Here is a 20229-nt window from a genome sequence, read left to right on the forward strand (position 1 = left end):
TGGTGAAATAGTCAAAATAAATTGCATAACCAATTTTAGAGATCTGTTTTGCAGATAATTGAAGCTTTAATGTATAGGGTCACAATTGAGCTTTTACATTCTGACTATTCAAGAACGAGTGGGATAGCCTATGTTGGAATATAATTCAGTCAAATGGTAAAGAGTTGTTTTTCTAATATGTCTCATTTGTATGTCAGGGTGGGATATCCTATATATTATACGGTCCCATTTTGGAATTGAGAAAGAGGCGATAGCAAAGAGAGATTGGAATGTTTTTCTTTCAAATTGTCGACATTCATTGGTCAATAATTCGTCATTTCTCATCCTGCTCACTAACCGATGGCAACAGTCCGCGAAATTTCCAGTATGTAAGGAGGGATACCCTATTGAACTCAAAGGGACACAACTCCTGCATTTTTTGCGCGCACTCATATTCTTTTAATGTTTCATCTGATTATCTGTCTATCAGATATAAATTATTATTAAACGATTTATTTTCTGTTATTATATACGTGGTTTCAAAACTATTAAAATTAAGGGGAGGGGGACGAACGAGTCGACTGCCTCTTGAAAAATAACTTGTAAAATGTGAGGTTTGACCTACCTCGTCCTGCGTACCTACACTGGATCTCTCTCACTGACTGGCAACCTGAGACCACTGGCAACATCTCGGGAGACTAAAACGTATAATGAACATGGGGAAAGTGGATTTAAAAATCCTGTGTATTTTATTTTTCTTCGTAATCTCAGTGCAGAGGGGATGTTCAGAGGAATACGGAGCACGCCTGGGAGCAAAAGAAATACCTTTACAGGTGCGAATGATTTTATCTTCCTATTGGGACGAGTAATATTGGAAACTCTTGGAAAAATAAAACATACTCATGACAGCCTCACAAAATCATGTTTAAAAAAAAAATCATATTATTGATCCCTGTTCAACGAAACGTGTATTCCTCATACAAGGCTACATTCATTTTTGCACGCAATATGTATTTGTTGCACTCAAGTGAGGGGTAAACTATATAGAAGACGTACAGGACTGCACGTTACTATAGGATGGATGGCAGATGTGAATACAATTATGCACTGGAAACAAACACATGATATAGCCTACACTATAGAGTAAAGTCTATATTTACATTAATTAAAAATAAAGTTTCAATTACCAAATAAAATCTAGGAAAAAAAATCGCTTCAGAATGAACCTCTGAACATTGAAAGGTGTTCCTCTCTTTAATAAAGGTCAACTGCCGCTTCGAACCAACTTCTCTGGTTTTAATCGGTTTATGTGGCATCGATATGAGTCAGAAAGATTAATAGCCTAGAGTCAAAATTCACTACAAAGTGCAAATAGCATACTTTTGATCATAAAGTCAGTCGCATCCAAAACGGAATTTTGTAAATCCCTTATGATTTACTGGAGGGTTGGGTATGGATTACAACTTTATATGGGGAAACTCAATTGGAATCGTATTTACTCTCATTATACGTTACCCATGGGTCCACTGTTAAGGGTTTACCATGAATTTGACAGTAATTTACAGGCAGCTCGGTGGCAAGTAAAAATACATATTTAATATTACAGTATACATTCTGTAATATGGTATCAAAGCATGTACTGTGTACTGACATACAGTACAATACCGTAAAATTGACTGTATTATACTGATAAAAAGTCAATGCTACCATAGTTTTGAATGGATGATATTAATTCAGGGTATAGTTTGTATTTTACAGTATGTAACTATAATTACAAGGGATTGGTGCAAGCAGGTTGGCTGCTAGGTAAAGTGTTTACACATTACAGTATTAATTCATATTTAGGGTTTTATATCACTTTCACTTCTAGAGGCCTTAACAAAGGATTCCAAACTGGCAGAAACTACAGGAAAAACAGACCAAAAGGACATGGCAAAATGTTGAACCATTTAGATTTAAGACTAGCTGCCTCTGGGCTCCCAAGTGGCGCAGTGATCTAAGGCACTGCATCACAGTGCTAGCTGTGCCACTAGAGATTTTGGGTTCAAGTCCAGGCTTTCACTTACGGGTGCAACAAATACAGCCTCTTACAAGGCACGCCTCAAAATATGTTAATGATCCAGAAACAACAATGCCATGCACCCACTAATGGTGAAAAGGTTTTTGGCGCTCCCAAGATACGGTATGGTACTACAACCTGTGGGGTCGAATTACAGAACCATTGGAAATACAGCAATTTTCCCACAATGACCATAATTTACAGTATGGTGCAGTAAAACGTTTCAGAGTTTTTTGCTGTTGATAATACCTACAATTACCGTATACATTACAGTTTTCCATTACAGTGTCGTCAATGGGCCGCGCAGTGCATTCTGGGCGATTCTGGGTCAAGGAGATCACTCCTTCAAGGAGTGAATGTGAGTCAAAAGGGGGTGAAATGTAACCGAGGTCCACGCTTTTTTGATGAGTAACCTTGCTGGAGACTTGAAGACTTGTGTTAGCTTCCTGAACTCATCCCTATGGGCTTTAGCTAAGTAGACTAATAGTCTTGTGACATGCAGGAGAGCCGGGTTCAAACCCAGTCAGTCACAAGAGCAAGATTAAATAGGAAGTGGAAAAGCTATCCTTAGAAGGGTTATGACAAGGCTATCAAACTATATTCTTATGGGAGCCAGATAAAACATTTTGTCACACTCCCTTTTAACGTGTCCTGCACTTCATAGAGGAAAACAGAAGGAAAAATATTGAATTCAAATACAGTTTTTGTGGGCACTGAAATTTCTCCCTTTGTGAGATGAAATCTACACCTTTGATTAGGATTTTACAAATCCTTATTATTTAGTTGAATGATTTTTCAATTTTAAAGTAATTATTTCTATATAGCCTACACTTTCTCGCTCTGAACTAACTCGAGTGGGGCTGGTGTGGCTTTGTGACAGTGATTGCTAGAGCAGCCAGACTTTCCCGACTCAACTCTATGCAGTGCACTGACTAGTTTTTCATGCACATTTTTTTACTTGAGAAATACTGCACCAAATACCTTAACTACAGTAGATGTAAAATTGCATGACTAAAACCACCTTGGCAAAAACATTCAAATGAATTACAGATTTTTTTATTCTGGCTATTTTAAGGAAGTGACTATTTTGAGGAAGTGGCTATGTTGTTGCTACGGTGACTCAGGAGGGACAAACAACAGTACCTGCCAGGGTACGATATGTGAACATAACACAAACACATCAAACCACAGCCCCAAGATAACTCTCATTTTGGCTTTAGTCATGGCCGCTTGCATTTCTTAATGGGCAATCTTCAAAATGAGGCCAAATCAGGAAGTGCAGTCGCCCTCTAATGTTATTTGTTTGTGTTGTATCTCCAGGATATGTGATAATGGATTGACACAGCAGGGATTTGTGAGCAAAAGGAACATTTGAAACCGAGCCTGTGCACTCTGCACTGTGCACCTCACTATCCCTCTGTGTACAGTGACAGCATTTATTTCCAGTCCCCCCTTCATTCATGAATAGCTTTGATTCAGCCTATTTTGACACAGAAATATTGACCCAACCCCACACATAGATCCTGGAGATTAATTTAAAAGGAGGGGATTTTATAAACTAACTACAGTAGTATTTTCTTACTTTTCCAAGACAAGTTGTCCACTTAAATACAATTTCTTATATTAGATAATGACCTAAATGTACTACATTTTAAATCATAATCTTTCCAGAATACAGTAGTACAAATGTGGGTACACACAATTGGGTGGAAGGTTAAATTACATAATAATGGTGTGGCGGGTTGAAAGTCTTTGAATGAACAATATACCCTAAATCTACTTTAACGCAATACTTTTCAACCCTCTACAATGGCTTTAGGGCAACTGTATGGTCTTAAATCACTGCTATAAAGCTGTTATCAATCTATTAAAGGCCCAGTGCAGTCAACAACGTCAATTACCTGTGTTTTATATATATTCCCACACTATGAGGTTGGAATAATACTGTCAAATTGTGCCATCTTTGTGTAAGAGCTGTTTGAAAAGACCGCCTAAAATTTCAGCCTGTTTTGGTGGGATGGAGTTTTAGCCTGCCTGGGAACATCACCAGGTGGTAAATTAGTTAATAAACCAATAAGAAAGAGAGTTCCAAACCTCTCTGCCAATAACAGCTAGTTTTCAGTTTTTCCCTCCACACTCAAACCACTCCCAGGTAGTCCTAGCAAAATTCTTGCTTGAGAAATTGCTCTTTGCTAAGATGCTATTTTCGTTTATTTTTGACTATTTTAATTTAAAACAATCACACTAAGGTACCTAATTGTTACTCAGAAATTATTTGATATTGAGATAAAAACAGCTGCATTGGGGCCTCCCGGGTGGCGCAGTGGTCTAGAGCACTGCATCGCAGTGCTAACTGCGCCACCAGAGTCTCTGGGTTCGCCCCCAGGCTCTGTCGCAGCCGGCCGCGACCGGGAGGTCCGTGGGGCGACGCACAATTGGGCTAGCGTCGTCCGGGTAAGGGAGGGTTTGGCCGGTAGGGATTTCCTTGTCTCATCGCGCTCCAGCGACTCCTGTGGCGGGCTGGGCGCAGTGCGTGCTAACCAAGGGGGCCAGGTGCACGGTGTTTCCTCCGACACATTGGTGCGGCTGGCTTCCGGGTTGGAGGCGCGCTGTGTTAAAGAAGCAGTGCGGCTTGGTTGGGTTGTGCTTCGGAGGACGCATGACTTTCGACCTTCGTCTCTCCCGAGCCCGTACGGGAGTTGTAGCGATGAGACAAGATAGTAATTACTAGCGATTGGATACCACGAAAATTGGGGAGAAAAGGGGATAAATTAAAAAAAAAAAAATAATAATAAAAATTAAAAAAAACTGCTGCATTGGACCTTTAAGCTTTTAAGCTTTGCACAATGTTCAGAAGGCCTCAGCTTGTTTTAATTAAATGTTTCCAAACTACAGGAGTCCAGCAATATTTTACTGTCAGGGCCCTGGTGTGTACATAACAAACTACAACCTTGTATTCTGCTCTGCTGCGCTCACACCCTATAGCTCTGCTGCGCTCACACCCTATAGCTCTGCTGCGCTCAAATCCTATAGCTCTGCTGCGCTCAAATCCTATAACTCTGCTGCGCTCAAATCCTATAGCTCTGCTGCCCTCAAACCCTATAGCTCTGCTGCGCTCAAACCTTATAGCTCTGCTGCGCTCAAACCCTATAGCTCTGCCGCGCTCAAACCCTATAGCTCTGCTGCGCTCAAACCCTATAGCTCTGCTGCGCTCAAACCCTATAGCTCTGCTGCGCTCAAACCCTATAACTCTGCTGTGCTCAACCCCTATAGCTCTGCTGCGCTCAACCCCTATAGCTCTGCTGCGCTCAAACCCTATAGTTAGGATTCATTACACTTTTATTAACTTTCTCTGTATTGTTTTTCTCCCCAGAGAGTGAGACGCCAGAGCAAACCAGCAAAACCGTTGGTGAGTATGAACTACATTGAATGTCCCAGTGGAATGTATCATTACCGAAACCAGTAAGATATCTTACTGGTATGGCTTCGCACACGCGCAACAACTGCCTGTGTAGACGGGCTGTGATAATATTGGATAGCATTCACTGAACATTGATCCCCTTCTAAATCATATCAATATGTGTGGCAGTCACTATTCCGCAGCAGACGGAGGCTGGCACTAAGACAGAATTGAATGAGCTGTATTCTGCCATAAGCAAACAAGAAAACGCTCACCCAGAGGCGGCGCTCGGAGTACCCGGGGACTTTAATGTAGGGAGACGTAAATCCGTTTTACCAAATTTCTATCAGCATTTTAAATGTGCAACAATAGGGAAAAAAACTCTGGACCACCTTTACTCCACACACAGAGACGCATACAAAGCTCTCCCTCGCCCTCCATTTGGCAAATCTGACCATAATTCTATCCTGCTGATTCCTCCTTACAAGCAAAAATTAAAGCAGGAAGCACCAGTGACTAGATCAATAAAAAAGTGGTCAGATGAAACAGATGCTAAGCTACAGGACTGTTTTGCTAGCACAGACTGGAATATGTTCTGGGATTCCTCTGATGGCATTGAGGAGTACACCATATCAGTCATTGACTTCATCAATAAGTGCATCGATGACATCGTCCCCACAGAGACCGTATGTACATACCCCAACCAGAAGCCATGGATTACAGGCAACATCTGCACTAAGCTAAAGGCTAGAGCTGCCACTTTCAAGGAGCGGGACTCCAACCCGGAAGCTTATAAGAAATCCCACTATACCCTCCGACGAACCATCATACAGGCAAAGCGTCAATACAGGACTAAGATCGAATTGTACTACACCGGATCTGACGCTCGTCGGATGTGGCAGGGCTTGCAAACCATTACAGACTACAAAGGGAAGCACAGCCGAGAGCTGCCCAGTGACACGAGCCTACCAGATGAGCTAAACTACAGTTGAAGATGGAAGTTTACATACACCTTAACCAAATACATTTAAACTCAGTTTTTCACAATTCCTGACATTTAATCCTAGTAAAAATTCCCTGTCTTAGATCAGTTAGGATCACCACTTTATTTTAAGAATGTGAAATGTCAGAATAATAGTAGAGAGAATGATTTATTTCAGCTTTTATATTTTTCATCACTTTCCCAGTGGATCAGAAGTTTACATACACTCAATTAGTATTTGGTAGCATCGCCTTTAAATTGTTTAACTTGGGTCAAATGTTTCGGGTAGCCTTCCACAAGCTTCCCACAATAAGTTGAGTGAATTTTGACCCATTCCACTTGACAGAGCTGGTGCAACTGAGTCAGGTTTGTAGGGCTCCTTGTTCGCACACGCTTTTTCAGTTCTGCCCACACATTTTCTATAGGATTGAGGTCAGGGCTTTGTGATGGCCATTCCAATACCTTGACTTTGTTGTCCTTAAGCCATTTTGCCACAACTTTTGAAGTATGCTTGGGGTCATTGTACATTTGGAAGACCCATTTGCGACCAAGCTTTAACTTCCTGGCTGATGTCTTGAAATGTTGCTTCAATATATCCACATAATCTTCCTACCTCATGATGCCATCAATTTTGTGAAGTGCACCAGTCCCTCCTGCAGCAAAGCACCCCCACAACATGATGCTGCCACCCACGTGCTTCACGGTTGGGAGGGTGTTCTTTGGCTTGCAAGCTTCCCCCTTTTTCCTCCAAACATAACTATGGTCATTATGGCCAAACAGTTCTATTTTTGTTTCATCAGACCAGAGGACATTTCTCCAAAAAGTACGATCTTTGTCCCCATTTGCAGTTGCAAACCGTAGTCTGGCTTTTTATGGCGGTTTTGGAGCAGTGGCTTCTTCCTTGCTGAGCGGCCTTTCAGGTTATGTCGATATAGGACTCGTTTTACTGTGGATATAGATACTTTTGTACCTGTTTCCTCAAGCATCTTCACAAGGTCCTTTGCTGTTGTTTTAGGATTGATTTGCAGTTTTCGGACCAAAGTACGTTCATCTCTAGGAGACAGAACGCGTGCGTCTCCTTCCTGAGCGGTATTACAGCTGCGTGGTCCCATGGTGTTTATACTTGCATACTATTGTTTGTACAGATGAACGTGGTACCTTCAGGCATTTGGAAATTCCCAAGGATGAACCAGACTTGTGGAGGTCTACAATGTTTTTTCGGAGGTCTTGGCTGATTTCTTTTGATTTTCCCATGATGTCAAGCGAAGAGGCACAGGTACACCTCCAAGTGACTCAAATGATGTCAATTAGCCTATCAAACGCTTCTAAAGCCATTACATAATTTTCTGGAATTTTCCAATCTGTTTAAAGGCACAGTCAACTTACTGTATGTAAACTTCTGACCCACTGAAATTGTGATACAGTGAATTATAAGTGAAATAATCTGTCTGTAAACAATTGTTGGAAAAATTACTTGTGTCATGCACAAAGTAGATGTCCTAACCGAAATGCCAAAACTATAGTTTGTTAAAAAGACATTTGTGGAGTGGTTGAAAAACATGTTTTAATGACTCCAACCTAAGTGTATGTAAACTTCCGACTTCAACTGTACTTCTATGCTCACTTCGAGGCAAATAACACTGAAATATGTATGAGAGCACCAGCTGTTCTGGAAGACTGTGTGATTACGCTCTCCGCAGCCGATGTGAGTAAGACCTTTGAACAGGTCAACATTCACAAGTCCGCAGGGCCAGACGGATTACCAGGACGTGTACTGCGAGCATGCGCTGACCAACTGGTAAGTATCTTCACTGACATTTTCAACCTCTCCCTGACTGAGTCTGTAATACCAACATGTTTTAAGCAGAACCACCATGGTGCCTGTGCCCAAAAACACTAAGGTAACCCGCCTAAATGACTAACGACCCATAGCACTCACATCTGTAGCCATGAAGTGCTTTGAAAGGCTGGTCATGGCTCACATCAACACCATTATCCCAGAAACCATAGACCCACTCCAATGTGCATACCGCCCCAACAGATCCACAGATGATGCAATCTCTAATGCACTCAACACTGCCCTTACCCACCTGGACAAAAGGAACACCTATGTGAGAATGCTATTCATTGACTACAGCTTGGCTTTCAACACCATAGTGCCCTCAAAGCTCATCAATAAGCTAAGGACCCTGGGACTAAACACCTGCCTTTGCAACTGGATCCTGGACTTCCTGACAGGCTGCCCCCAGGTGGTAACGGAGGTAACAACACATACGCCTCACTGATCCTCAACACAGGGGCCCCTCAGGGGTACGTGCTCAGTCCCCTCCTGTACTCCCTGTTCGCTCATGACTGCACGGCCAGGCATGACTCCAACACCATCATTAAGTTTGCCGATGACACAACGGTGGTAGGCCTGATCAACGACAACATCGAGACAGCCTATAGGGAGGAGGTCAGAGACCTGGCCGTGTGGTGCCAGGACAACAACCTCTCCCTCAACGTGATCAAGACAAAGGAGATGATTGTGGACTACAGGAAAAATAGGACCAAGCACACCCCTATTCTCATCGACAGGGCTGCAGTAGAGCAGGTTGAGAGCTTCAAGTTCCTTGGTGACCGCATCACCAACAAACTAACATGGTCCAAGCACACCAAGACAGTCGTGAAGAGGGTATGACAAAACCTATTCCCCCTCAAGAGACTGAAAAGATTTGGCATGGGTCCTCAGATCCTCAAAAGGTTCTACAGCTGCACCATCGAGAGCATCTTGACCGCTTGCTTCACTGCCTGATATGGCAACTGCTCGGCCTCCGACCGCAAGGCACTACAGGGGGTAGTGCGAACGGCCCAGTACCCAAGCTTCCTTCCATCCAGGACCTCTCCTCCAGGCGGTGTCAGAGGAACGCCTTAGTTCTCTCTGCTACTGCACGTCAAGCGGTACCTGGAGAGCCAAGTCTAGGTCCAAGAGGCTTCTAAACAGCTTCTACCCCCAAGCCATAAGACTCCTGGACATCTAATCAAATGGCTACCCAGACTATTTGCATTGCCCCCCCACTCAACCCTCTTTTACACCGCTGCTACTCTCTGTTATTATCATCTATGCATTGTGACTTTAATAACTCTACTTACATGTACATTTTATCTAAACTAACCGGTGCCCCCGCACACTGACTCCGGTACCCCCTTGTATATAGTCTTGCTATTGTTATTTTACTGCTGCTCTTTAATTACTTGTTACTTTTATTTCTTATTCTTCTCTGTATTTTTTTAACTGCATTGTTGGTTAGGGGCTCATATGTAAGCATTTCACTGTAAGGTCTACACCTGTTGTATTTGGCACATACAATTTGATTTGATTTGACATTAACCTCCACGTGTGCTAGAGATTCATTTTTGCTAGTTGTATGCCCATAAGGGAGAAGACAAGACTACATTGTTTTACTAGCAGTACAAGAAACGCTTCACATTAAGCCCTTTGAAATAAGTCAATCCTGGGACTTTAATGACATCATTGATGACATCTTGATAGGAACATGATGATCAAACATGACAGTATTAGGTTATGAGGAAATCATGCTTTGAATGTTGCTAATGATAGAATGTAGATCATCAAGCAATCGGTCTTCGGTGTATCAGAAAGCTTGTCCATTGTCTTTGATATCGGTAAGTATCGAGAAACAGGTCTGTTTGTCTCTCAGTAGCTCAGGTCTGTCTGTGTACCGACCTGGCAGTAATGTGGACCAGCTGACCAGATTGGTCCCAGCAGGGCCCAGAATTAGCCAAGTAAACGACGGGGTGGGAGGGATATCTTGCAGAGTGTGGCTTTGTAACATTTGTCTAAACTTGTCAAGGCACTGAAGCCTGGTTAAAAAAAGCCTAGTAATACTTGGATTTTCTTTACAAAAGAGCCCCATCAGTACTCAAACCTGTGTCTCTGCAACTGTCAGTCAAACACCTTAGCAATTACACCAAGAGGTCCAAAGCTCTTGATAAGGTCGCTATTGGCTTTGTACTTGGGTAGCTATATAATGATTTCATCAGATAAAATGTGTATGTTCTTAGCTGACTGTTTGTTGGATTAATCTGTTCCCAGCTGAAGGTGACAGACTACCATGTGAGGTGTTCTGTCATGTCTCGCTACTCCCACACCACCATCCAGAGCTCTGTGTGGAACCAGCTAGCTGTCACCAAGGAGGCAGCCTTTGAGGTGGACCTGCCCTCAGCAGCATTCATCTCCAACTTCACAATGTGAGTCAGTCACACTTTAAGTCAAGTGAAGTTTACTTTATTATCCCAAGAGGAGGAATTTTTTTGTACCCCTCACTCACGCAAGCTCACATGCAGCAGGAGAGGCTATGAGTGAGAACCACCCAGCCAGTTCTCTCTCTCTCTCTCTCTCTCTCTCTCTCTCTCACACCTCTATTTTTCTCTTAGTCACTTAATCTCAGGTAGTGGGCCTATAATCAAATTAATTGTTCCTTCCCTTGGAATGATGTAATCCCTCTATCCTGGGTGCCAGTATGTTTCTTCTCTCTTGCCAACTCTTGCTGCTTGACGATGAGTGACAAGGAGTTGGCATAATAGCACAAACAGAATGGCACTTGGGCTAATATTCTTCAGGATCAGAAATACATTTTTTTTTGGCTGTGACGGCAGATAAAGTATAAGATAAGTATAAAAATAAAAAAGGAGCGTAAAGCTTGGTTGTAAATAAACAAAATAAATCCCAAATGCCAGTCAGGTCTGCGGTTTCCGGACAAACTCCCCAAAATAAAAACTTCAGAGGAAACGACATTCCGTTCGGTGTGGAGAGGAGACACATCATTTGATTACTAAGAAGGCTGGAAACCACTCTGCCACTCTCCTTTAAAAAATGCTAAATATAAACAACATAAATAAGTCAACATTAAAGACCCAACGAGGAGCCTGGGGTTGGGTTTGGGTCAGAAGAGGGAGGAGTCTGGGGGATCTTAAAAGCAGATGAATACCATGCTTTGTAAATATGTCAAAAAGTTAGTAGAGAAAATGACAGAAGCATGCCCTGTCCCCCCCCCCCCCCCTCGCCTGCGAAGTTTACCAAGGTACATATAAACAAGCCAAGGTACACATGCTACGCAAACCTGCAGGTACACACGTGCAAACACATACTGACACACATAGCCAACACACGCCACACACATATCCATTTACATGTCGTCAAATGGGGGATGTAAACTCTAGAAAATAGACAGTTTTACATGCGGACTAACTCTCTGATGCATGCATATAATATCACACATCTTTCTCTGTCACACGTACGAGCACACACACACACACACACACAGCTAGCACATTCATTGGAAGTTGTGGGAATGTACACTACCGTTCAAAAGTTTGAGGTCACTTAGGGTTAGGGTTAGGGTTAGGGTTTGGTCAGAAATACAGTGTAGACATTGTTAATGTTGTAAATGACTATTGTAGCTGGAAACGGCAGATTTTTTATGGAATATCTACATAGGCGTACAGAGGCCCATTATCAGCAACCCTCACTCCTGTGTTCTAATGGCACGTTTGGTTTTCAGAACGTTATGTGCTAGCTGGAACACACACAACACTTCACCAATTAACCCAGAAGGAAAATAGCTGTGGTGACTGTGTTTCTTTAGTTCAGTGACGTTTCACAACGTGGGACTGAGGGGCCTTGTGTTCTGTGTGTAGGTCACTCATGTGCAGCCGTTCCCAGTTCCCACTCCCTCTCAGCCACACATATTTTCCACCCTGCTAAACCCACCATTTCCTTCTGCTTTGTGTCCGGAACAAGACCTGCTTCAAGGCTGGAGATTTATTTTGGTTGATCCCTGTTGGTTTTTATTTAAATATATTTTTTCAAAGGACATGACCTTATTTTAGCACTTCATCACATGATGACAGAAAGGCGGTGAGAATTTAGGAACTGTATGGTTTGGATTAGGGTGTGTGAGCTCTGGTCCAGTTTGGTTGGGAAATGGTTGGGGAACGGTTGGGTATAGAGTAGGTTCTCCAGGGGCCATGGAGGGGGTTTCCGAGTGTTATTTTTCAGTTATCATGGGTGCGTCTCAAATCCAAACACATCAGGGTCAGGTCAAAAGTAGTCTACTATATGGAATAGGGTGTCATTTGGGATGCAAACATAATTACTGAAAAGAGATATTGTAACATCCTGAGACCCTTTCATGGCCTCCGCAGAACCTACCCCGAACCATTTCCCAACCAAATCATGGACCAGAGCTCAGAGAGCTCATATTTTCAGAGGGAAATGACTCCCTCCTCTCACCCTTCGCTTCACCCTACCTTTCCTCTGTAGCTTGTTTTGAACTTAATCTGTAAACCAGCATGATACATGTTTGTCCTCCATCTGAGTCTAACACAAATGCTGTGAAGTATGTTATTGCCTTGTAACGTGTGACTAATAGTGTAAATAGTTGCAGTCAAGGAAAGTTTGTTACCGCAAATAAACCTAGATATTTTCCATCCATGAGACCAATGCATGTTTCTTAACATAGTCTGACCATTGCGAGTTACACGTGTTACCTCATTCTTTCCTCTGCCCCCAGCACCTCCAATGGCAAAGTGCACATCGCCCAGGTGAAGGAGAGGAGTGCCGCCAGGAAGATCTATGACGCAGCCAAGAAGCAAGGAAAAACAGCTGGACTCGTTGCCACCAAGTCAGTCTGAAAAAATATTTCATACCACAATCACTCTTTGATATGTGTTTTATTCCGATTTCTTTGTTTTATGTGGGAAAAGTACAACAACACATCTGTATTCTAGACGTATGGACACCCGTCACCCACCACACCAATTTAAATCTTTTAGCACTTCTACTCAGATCAGTTGTTCTTGCCTGCTTCAAATTCTTTCCATTTCACCACGGTTTTCTAAGTCATTCTTTCACCAGTTACCACCGCCACCACTCCAATACCTCTCTCTCACTGTGTCTTCATCTCAGGGAGCGGGAGATCGAGAAGTTCCGCATGGCGGTGAGTGTTCCCTCTGGAAGCCGGATTTCCTTCTCGCTGTCCTACGAGGAGCTGCTGCCTCGCAGGTTGGGTCGCTATGAACTGATCCTGGGCCTGAGGCCTGGAGGACTGGTCACTAATCTCACCCTGGATGTCAGCATAGCAGAGAGGACAGGACTCAGCTTCATCAAGGTCCTCCCGCTGAAGTCTAGCCGACGGCTCTCCAACACTGTCACAGGTAACATAGGAAAAGGCAGTTATTGTTTATTGTCAAAGTAGTAGTGCTAGTGTTGATACAAGCAGCATGTTTGAGGGGATCAGTTTGAACAAGGCAAGTTGCATAATCACTCATCTGAATCACAGTAATGAGTAGTTCTTGTATAGTAGGATGCAACGTACATGTAGTATACCTCAAACATGCACAATGACAGGGTGTTCTCTGGTCTTCCTCTCCCACCCAGGTGAGACAGAAGCCCCAGCCTCCACTCAGATCCAGCAGAACCCTTGTTGTGCCCGTGTTCATTACAACCCTAGCCTGCAGCAGCAGAGCAGTGTCTCCTCTAAGGGACTCAACGCTGACTACATCATCCAGTACGATGTAGAGCTCAGTGACCTCATGGGAGACATCCAGGTCAGCACACGCAACACACATACACAAGCACTACACACTATGTAGGCCCAAACTCTTACACAACAAATACTGTACAAAGACGGTATCTAGCGAGGAAATAATCTAATCCAATGAGGGATTATTCTCTTCTGTTGGCCTGTCTCAGGTGTTTGATGGATACTTTGCCCACTACTTTGCACCTCGGGGGCTTCCTGTGGTCCCCAAGGATGTCATCTTTGTCATTGATGTCAGTGGCTCCATGATTGGCACCAAGATCAAACAGGTACAGTAGATGTTTTACCCCTCTCACATTGCATCCAGCTACACCTCATTCATTTAGACAAGAATGACAACATTGACACTACATTATATCAATAAAATGATAATTTCTCTTCTCGCTCTGTATTGGTGTGGACCAGACAAAGCAGGCAATGTCCACTATCCTGGGAGACCTTCGTGAAGGGGACCACTTCAACATCATCACCTTTTCAGACAAGGTCCTCACCTGGAAGAAGGGTCGCACAGTGAGGGCCACGCGGAATAACGTACGAGACGCTAAGGAATTTGTCAAGAGGATCATCGCTGAGGGATGTGAGTGGGATTGATTCTGATGTGCTTGAATCGCATTATATCTGCAGCAACCTGACAAGACCGCTAAAACACTGTCTGTATTCCATCTTCTGTCTCCTCTTCTGCATCCTCTCTCCTCCTTTTCTTCCACCTCCTCCACATCTCCCTCTCTTCTCCACGCCACCTTTCCTCTCTCCTCCTCCAGGGACCAACATCAACGCGGCCCTCCTCTCAGCCGCCCAACTGGTCAACCACTCCGCCTCTTCCCCCTCCTCGTCCTCTTCCGGTGGCTTCCGCCGTGTCCCTCTGGTCATCTTCTTGACGGACGGTGAAGCTACCATTGGCGTGACGTCCGGTGACTCTATCCTTAGCAACGCTAAGAGCGCTCTGGGCTCCGCCTCTCTGTTTGGCCTGGCCTTCGGAGACGACGCCGACTTCCCCTTGCTGCGGCGCCTGGCACTGGACAACCGTGGCATGGCGAGGATGGTGTACGAGGACACAGACGCCGCACTCCAGTTGAAGGGATTCTACGATGAGGTAGCCAGCCCGCTACTGTCAGACATCCAGCTGACCTACTTGGACGACCAGGCCTTCGACATCACCCGCTCCTTCTTCCCTAACTACTTCCAGGGCTCAGAGCTGGTGGTCACTGGGAAGGTCAAGCCAGGAGTCAGGAATCTGAAGGTTGGTATCACATAATTTTGTCATTGTCCATTGTTTTTACCATGGGTCTGATGGAACATTTCATTTTTGGGGAAATATTGATATTGATAAAGTTTTTGCTTTCTTTGCTTCTCTTCTCTATGCCCTTCTCTTCTCTTCATTTCTCTTCCCTTCTCCTCTCCTCTCTTCTCTTCCTTTCTCTTCTCTTCTCTTCTCTTCTCTTCTCTTCCCTTGTCCTCTCCTTTCTTCTCTTCTATTCTCTTTTTAGGTGTCTCTGACAGCCAGTGACTCAAAGCAGAAAGTGAAGGTTGAGAATGACGTGTTGGTGTCTAAAGGAGAGGAGAATGGGACAGCCTCCTCCATGGACTGCCCTGGGGGCATGGGTGGGATCTCCAGCTTCGTACGTCGTCTCTGGGCTTACTTCACTATCAAAGAGCTGCTGCTGGCCAAACTGAACAGCACCGACCTGGCCATGCAGAAACTGCTGGGCGAGAAGGCAACCAACCTCTCCCTCAAGTTCAACTTTGTCACGCCTGTTACTTCCCTTGTTGTAGTCAAGCCTGATGCAGATGAAATTCCTACCACAGCGTCAACTACGACAGCCCATCCCGCCACCACAACCACCACCAAGCCCACCACCACCACCAACACCACTAATAGAGCTACTACAACAACCACAGTTGCCCACACTACTGCCACCGAAATAGCCTCCCCCATCCCTGTGAAAAAGCCCAGGAGTAACGAAGCTAAGCCAGACCCTCTTGTCACCAAGCATCCACCTCCCCTACCTCCACCTCAACCCAGAAAGGCCTCCACCCCACCCAGCCCAGCAAAAACAGTGGCTCCACCATCCCCCAAGAAAACCACTAAGACTAGCACCCCCAGCCCCAGTGCCGCCAAAACCGTCCATTCCCCGCTCTCAGGAAAACCCCCCACCCCTCCTCCCAGCTCTCCTAAAACTGCCCCGGCCCCTCCCGCCAGGATATTCTCTACCCCCCTGGCCAACTTGCTCAATACAGCTGCCGGTCCTGCACCTGGGAAAACCACAACCACCCCTCCACCCAACATAGTAAAGACAGTCCCTACCACATCACCCACCACAGTTAAGACTACAGTTCATACAACTGTGAAAACCACCACGTCCACTACCACCACCACCTCAGTCAGAACCGATCCAACCCCTGCTCTACAGCCTTGGAAACCCGCCACGCCCCTTCCCATCTCTGTTAGAACAGTCCTCCCTCCAGTTAGAATATCCCTCTCCTCCTCCTCTTCAGAGAATGCCACCATGTCTGCCACTGATGCCCATCCACCTCAGGTCACCACATTCCTGTACAGTGTTCTGTCCATCTCCCCTACTCCAGCTCCACAGGGCAGTAACACAGACCCAGTTTCAGACGTGGACCAGATTGCCACCTTTGTCTCTGCCACATTTGCCCCCATGCCAGGCATCACAGATGGGCCTAAACTGTGGGAGGCTGCAGGACTATTGGGTTGGTATTCCACTAATCTTGGAAACCCAGAACTAAAATCTCATGTAATTGTGTCAGGTGCTCGATTAAGTTCTGAGGGCAGATGTTTTAGAAAAGAGCGGAAGTAGGGCGGTAGCTCCATCCCTCTCTCTCTCTGCAAGTCTAGGGGCCAAATGTCCCCTCTTCCAAAATGTTAAAGATGTGTGATATCGTGATTTATCCAAATCATCAATTACAAAAACCAGCCCACCAGAACAATATTCCTTGTTAGTCATTGCGTCCCACAGTCTGTTGACAGATGCTACGATACCATTTATGAGATTAGTTTCTCGCTCTCTGTCTATCTCACATGGAACTTCAACTACTACAAAGTAAAGTTGCATAATACTTGTCTTAAGGATACATTTTTAATTAAATAACAGTATTGCATATTATATGACTTGTGTTGCATCAGGTATTGAACTTACAGTTCATATCTTGTACCTGTCTATCAGAGAAATATTAGTACAATCAAATGCAGCACTGGCACTATCAATCCACCATTTCTGTCTGAATTGTGACATGTTCCTCTTCTTTCCACCAGATGTCTCCACTTCCATTCAGATCCATAGAAAAGGTGAATCAATCATACAAGAAGATTTCATCGTTCTGTTTCAGCTCTGTTGCACAAATTTCCTGAAATATAAGTATTGAAAGGGATACATGCTGTATTTGAATACAGAGATAATGGATGAGGTTAAAAAGGGATGAAGTAGTCCTTTAGTGTATCACTGTGTCAATCTGTGTTTTCTCCATGTCTCTACCTTAGATATGGAGCTAGTTAAAGGTGAGTTCCTCTCTTACTTCCCTGCCATGACAAACCAATTCATTGCATGTATGTTGGTGTATCTTAAAAGCTGTCGTTTCCTCCTATAGAGATTCTGATGAAAGCCCCTCAGACCAACTCAGGAAGAGGATATTTCTTAACTGTGTCTGTCTGGTGTCTAATGATGACCATATGATTGGATCTTTTAGATTATGATGCAACCTACGACCAAGACTACGACCTCAACTATGATTCCTGTAAGTCACAGTTGACTAATATGTAGAACTATTTAGTTGCGTTGGCAATAGGGATACTTTGTATGTTTCTCAGTTGATACAGATATTTAACACGCTTTCGGAATTTGTGTGTTTTCAGGGGATGAGTCAGCATCAAATCTTTGTAAGTATTTCATTGTTTTTCTGTGTAGTCTAGCATAAGATCAATGTACTTCAGAGATGTTAGTAGGCTCTGATCTGTCGGTTTCAGTGCTTCAGAAAGATAAGACGTAGTCTCAGTTGTACCTGTTGTCCTTCCAGTGCCAGGCCCCACCTCCAGACTGAGTTCTGTCAGAGTCTTCTCCTCTTCTGGTAAGGGGCCTACACTTTCACCAGTAACATAACATAACCAGTAACGTAACATATAGCTGTAAAATCTGTTTCTCACCTTTGTCTTTATGTTCAATGTTTTTTGTTTGTTTTTTGTTTTAGTTGATGGAGACCCTCATTTTATGGTCCAGCTCCCCAAACTGAAACAGAATCTGTGTTTCACGGTGGACGGCAGGGCCAACGACGTACTGAGACTGCTGGAAGACCCAGAGAGAGGTGAGTCAGCACAGACTACTACAAACAAAAGTCCAGAACTGTAGTTTTATATTAGTGGCATGTCATTGGATTTAAGCAATGTGCCGTATAATCTACTTTAGAAGGACCATGACATTTTATAGGCATACAGTATATTAAAATGGGATCACATTAAAGAACACATACATTCTGTAACTGTTGGAACGCACGCGCATGCGCACACACAGTTAGTCCATGCCTTCCTCTTCCCCTCAAGGTATCACGGTGGACGGTCATCTAATGTGGGCTCCGTCCAAAAAAGACATAGAGGACCGCTCCCGTACTTACTTTGACAAGATAACCATCTCCGCTGCCATGGGCGGGCACGGCGGGCTGGGTGGCATAGTGATCACACTCTCATTGGACGCCGTGGTGGTGGAAGGGGAGGGACGGGACACCCTACCCACTAATCTGCAGGGATCTGTAACAAGGCAGGGCGTGGCAGTATCCATGGACACCACAGATGACATCCATCAGAGCTGTTGGATCGAGCTGGCGAAGGATATTTGTTTCCTGGTTCTGTTCCACCACTACAAACAGCCCAGCTACCTGCAGATGGCGCACCTCGGGTTCTATATCACTGATGGACAAGGCCTCTCTCCTTCAACCCAAGGCCTACTGGGTACATTCTCTTTAATGTCTTTAAACCAGTTTCTTTGTCTTGTTACATACACCTGGCCCTAAAGTGTTGCTGTATAAAAGGCTATGGGAAAATAATATACATATGTTGTGATTGATTGCCCTCTCATTGTCTCCTCTTTCCAACAGGCCAATTCCAGCATGCGGACATGAGTGTGACGCCGGTGAAGGACCCCAGTGACACACCGCCCCAGCTTAGTAAAGAGGGGGTCCTGTCCAGGGGGGTGCTGAGGTGGGGGGCGATACACGTACCCATCACCCTACAGGACAAGACCCTGAAGGACACAGTGAGGAAACGTCACCTGGGCAGGTGTTGGATCGTGCCCAAGGCACAGGTGGAGAAACTGTTGGGTCATCCATACCAGAGCTACGTGGTAGATAACATGTAAATACTCTTTTCAAATGTCCATCCAGTATTAGCACACTACTTAGAATATACATGCCTAATACATTGCTTCATACTAAGTGGTGTGCTAGTATAGAGATTGGAACCGAGCCACTCATCTAGCTACCAACACCTCAAAGCTGGGCAGCTCAGGCCAATGGGAAACTACAGTGTCTCTGCAAGGACACACATCACTGGGACTAGTGTGCTGCTGGCTAGCCTTCAATACCAACATCACATAGTGGGTTATTACTCTCTCCTCTGAAAGTGTGCATGAATGCATGTTCATGATTATGAAAATGAGAGAGCGGGAGAGAGACAGAGAGAGGGACACGAAGAGACAGATAAAACGATAAACAAAGACAAAAGAGCGAGAGAAATAGAGAGAGACAGAGATTGAGTCCAGTAAGAAAGCTAAAGAATGATGAGGTAATTCTCACAGGTGTCAGACATGAAAAGATAATGTAGGAGATGGGATGAGGTCATTGCACCAGTGTCTTTCTGAAACAACAACAGGGACAGATTTCTCCTTCTGCTGTTAACGTGGTAACAGTAAGATATGATAATTGTTTCTATACTTCTGCAGACAAATTCTGCTTGATCTTGACATACAGCTAAATCCAAACTGTCATTCGCAAATATCATATGCTTCATAAGGGCAATTTATAATTCCAATGTTATAACAAATATATGAATAGATCATTTGATTTTAGCAATGTGTAATTTTATATACAGAAGGTCAGAGTTGTATTTTAATTGTTTCAGTTTTATTGTGAAGTATAAGTTATAAAAGGACTAAATCTTATAAAAAATGGTTTATGGAACTCATCGTGGTCTTATTGGAGT

At 44.1% G+C, this 20229-nt stretch overlaps 1 protein-coding gene across 1 annotated transcript; it reads left to right on the forward strand.

The window, feature by feature from the left end:
- Positions 1–359: 359 nt before the first annotated feature.
- On the forward strand, positions 360–20211 carry LOC129860624 (inter-alpha-trypsin inhibitor heavy chain H6-like). Its single transcript, XM_055931211.1, has 18 exons — positions 360–812; positions 5412–5447; positions 10517–10671; positions 12996–13106; positions 13391–13638; positions 13862–14031; positions 14177–14293; positions 14430–14601; positions 14786–15264; positions 15512–16736; positions 17299–17331; positions 17524–17541; positions 17730–17777; positions 17896–17919; positions 18057–18107; positions 18228–18341; positions 18577–18981; positions 19128–20211. Exons 1-18 carry the CDS (start codon positions 690–692, stop codon positions 19385–19387), a joined length of 3789 nt encoding a protein of 1262 aa, XP_055787186.1. The 5' UTR covers positions 360–689; the 3' UTR covers positions 19388–20211.
- Positions 20212–20229: the final 18 nt, after the last annotated feature.

Source organism: Salvelinus fontinalis, chromosome 8 (assembly GCF_029448725.1).
Source record: "Salvelinus fontinalis isolate EN_2023a chromosome 8, ASM2944872v1, whole genome shotgun sequence".
NCBI classification, from domain to species: domain Eukaryota; kingdom Metazoa; phylum Chordata; class Actinopteri; order Salmoniformes; family Salmonidae; genus Salvelinus; species Salvelinus fontinalis.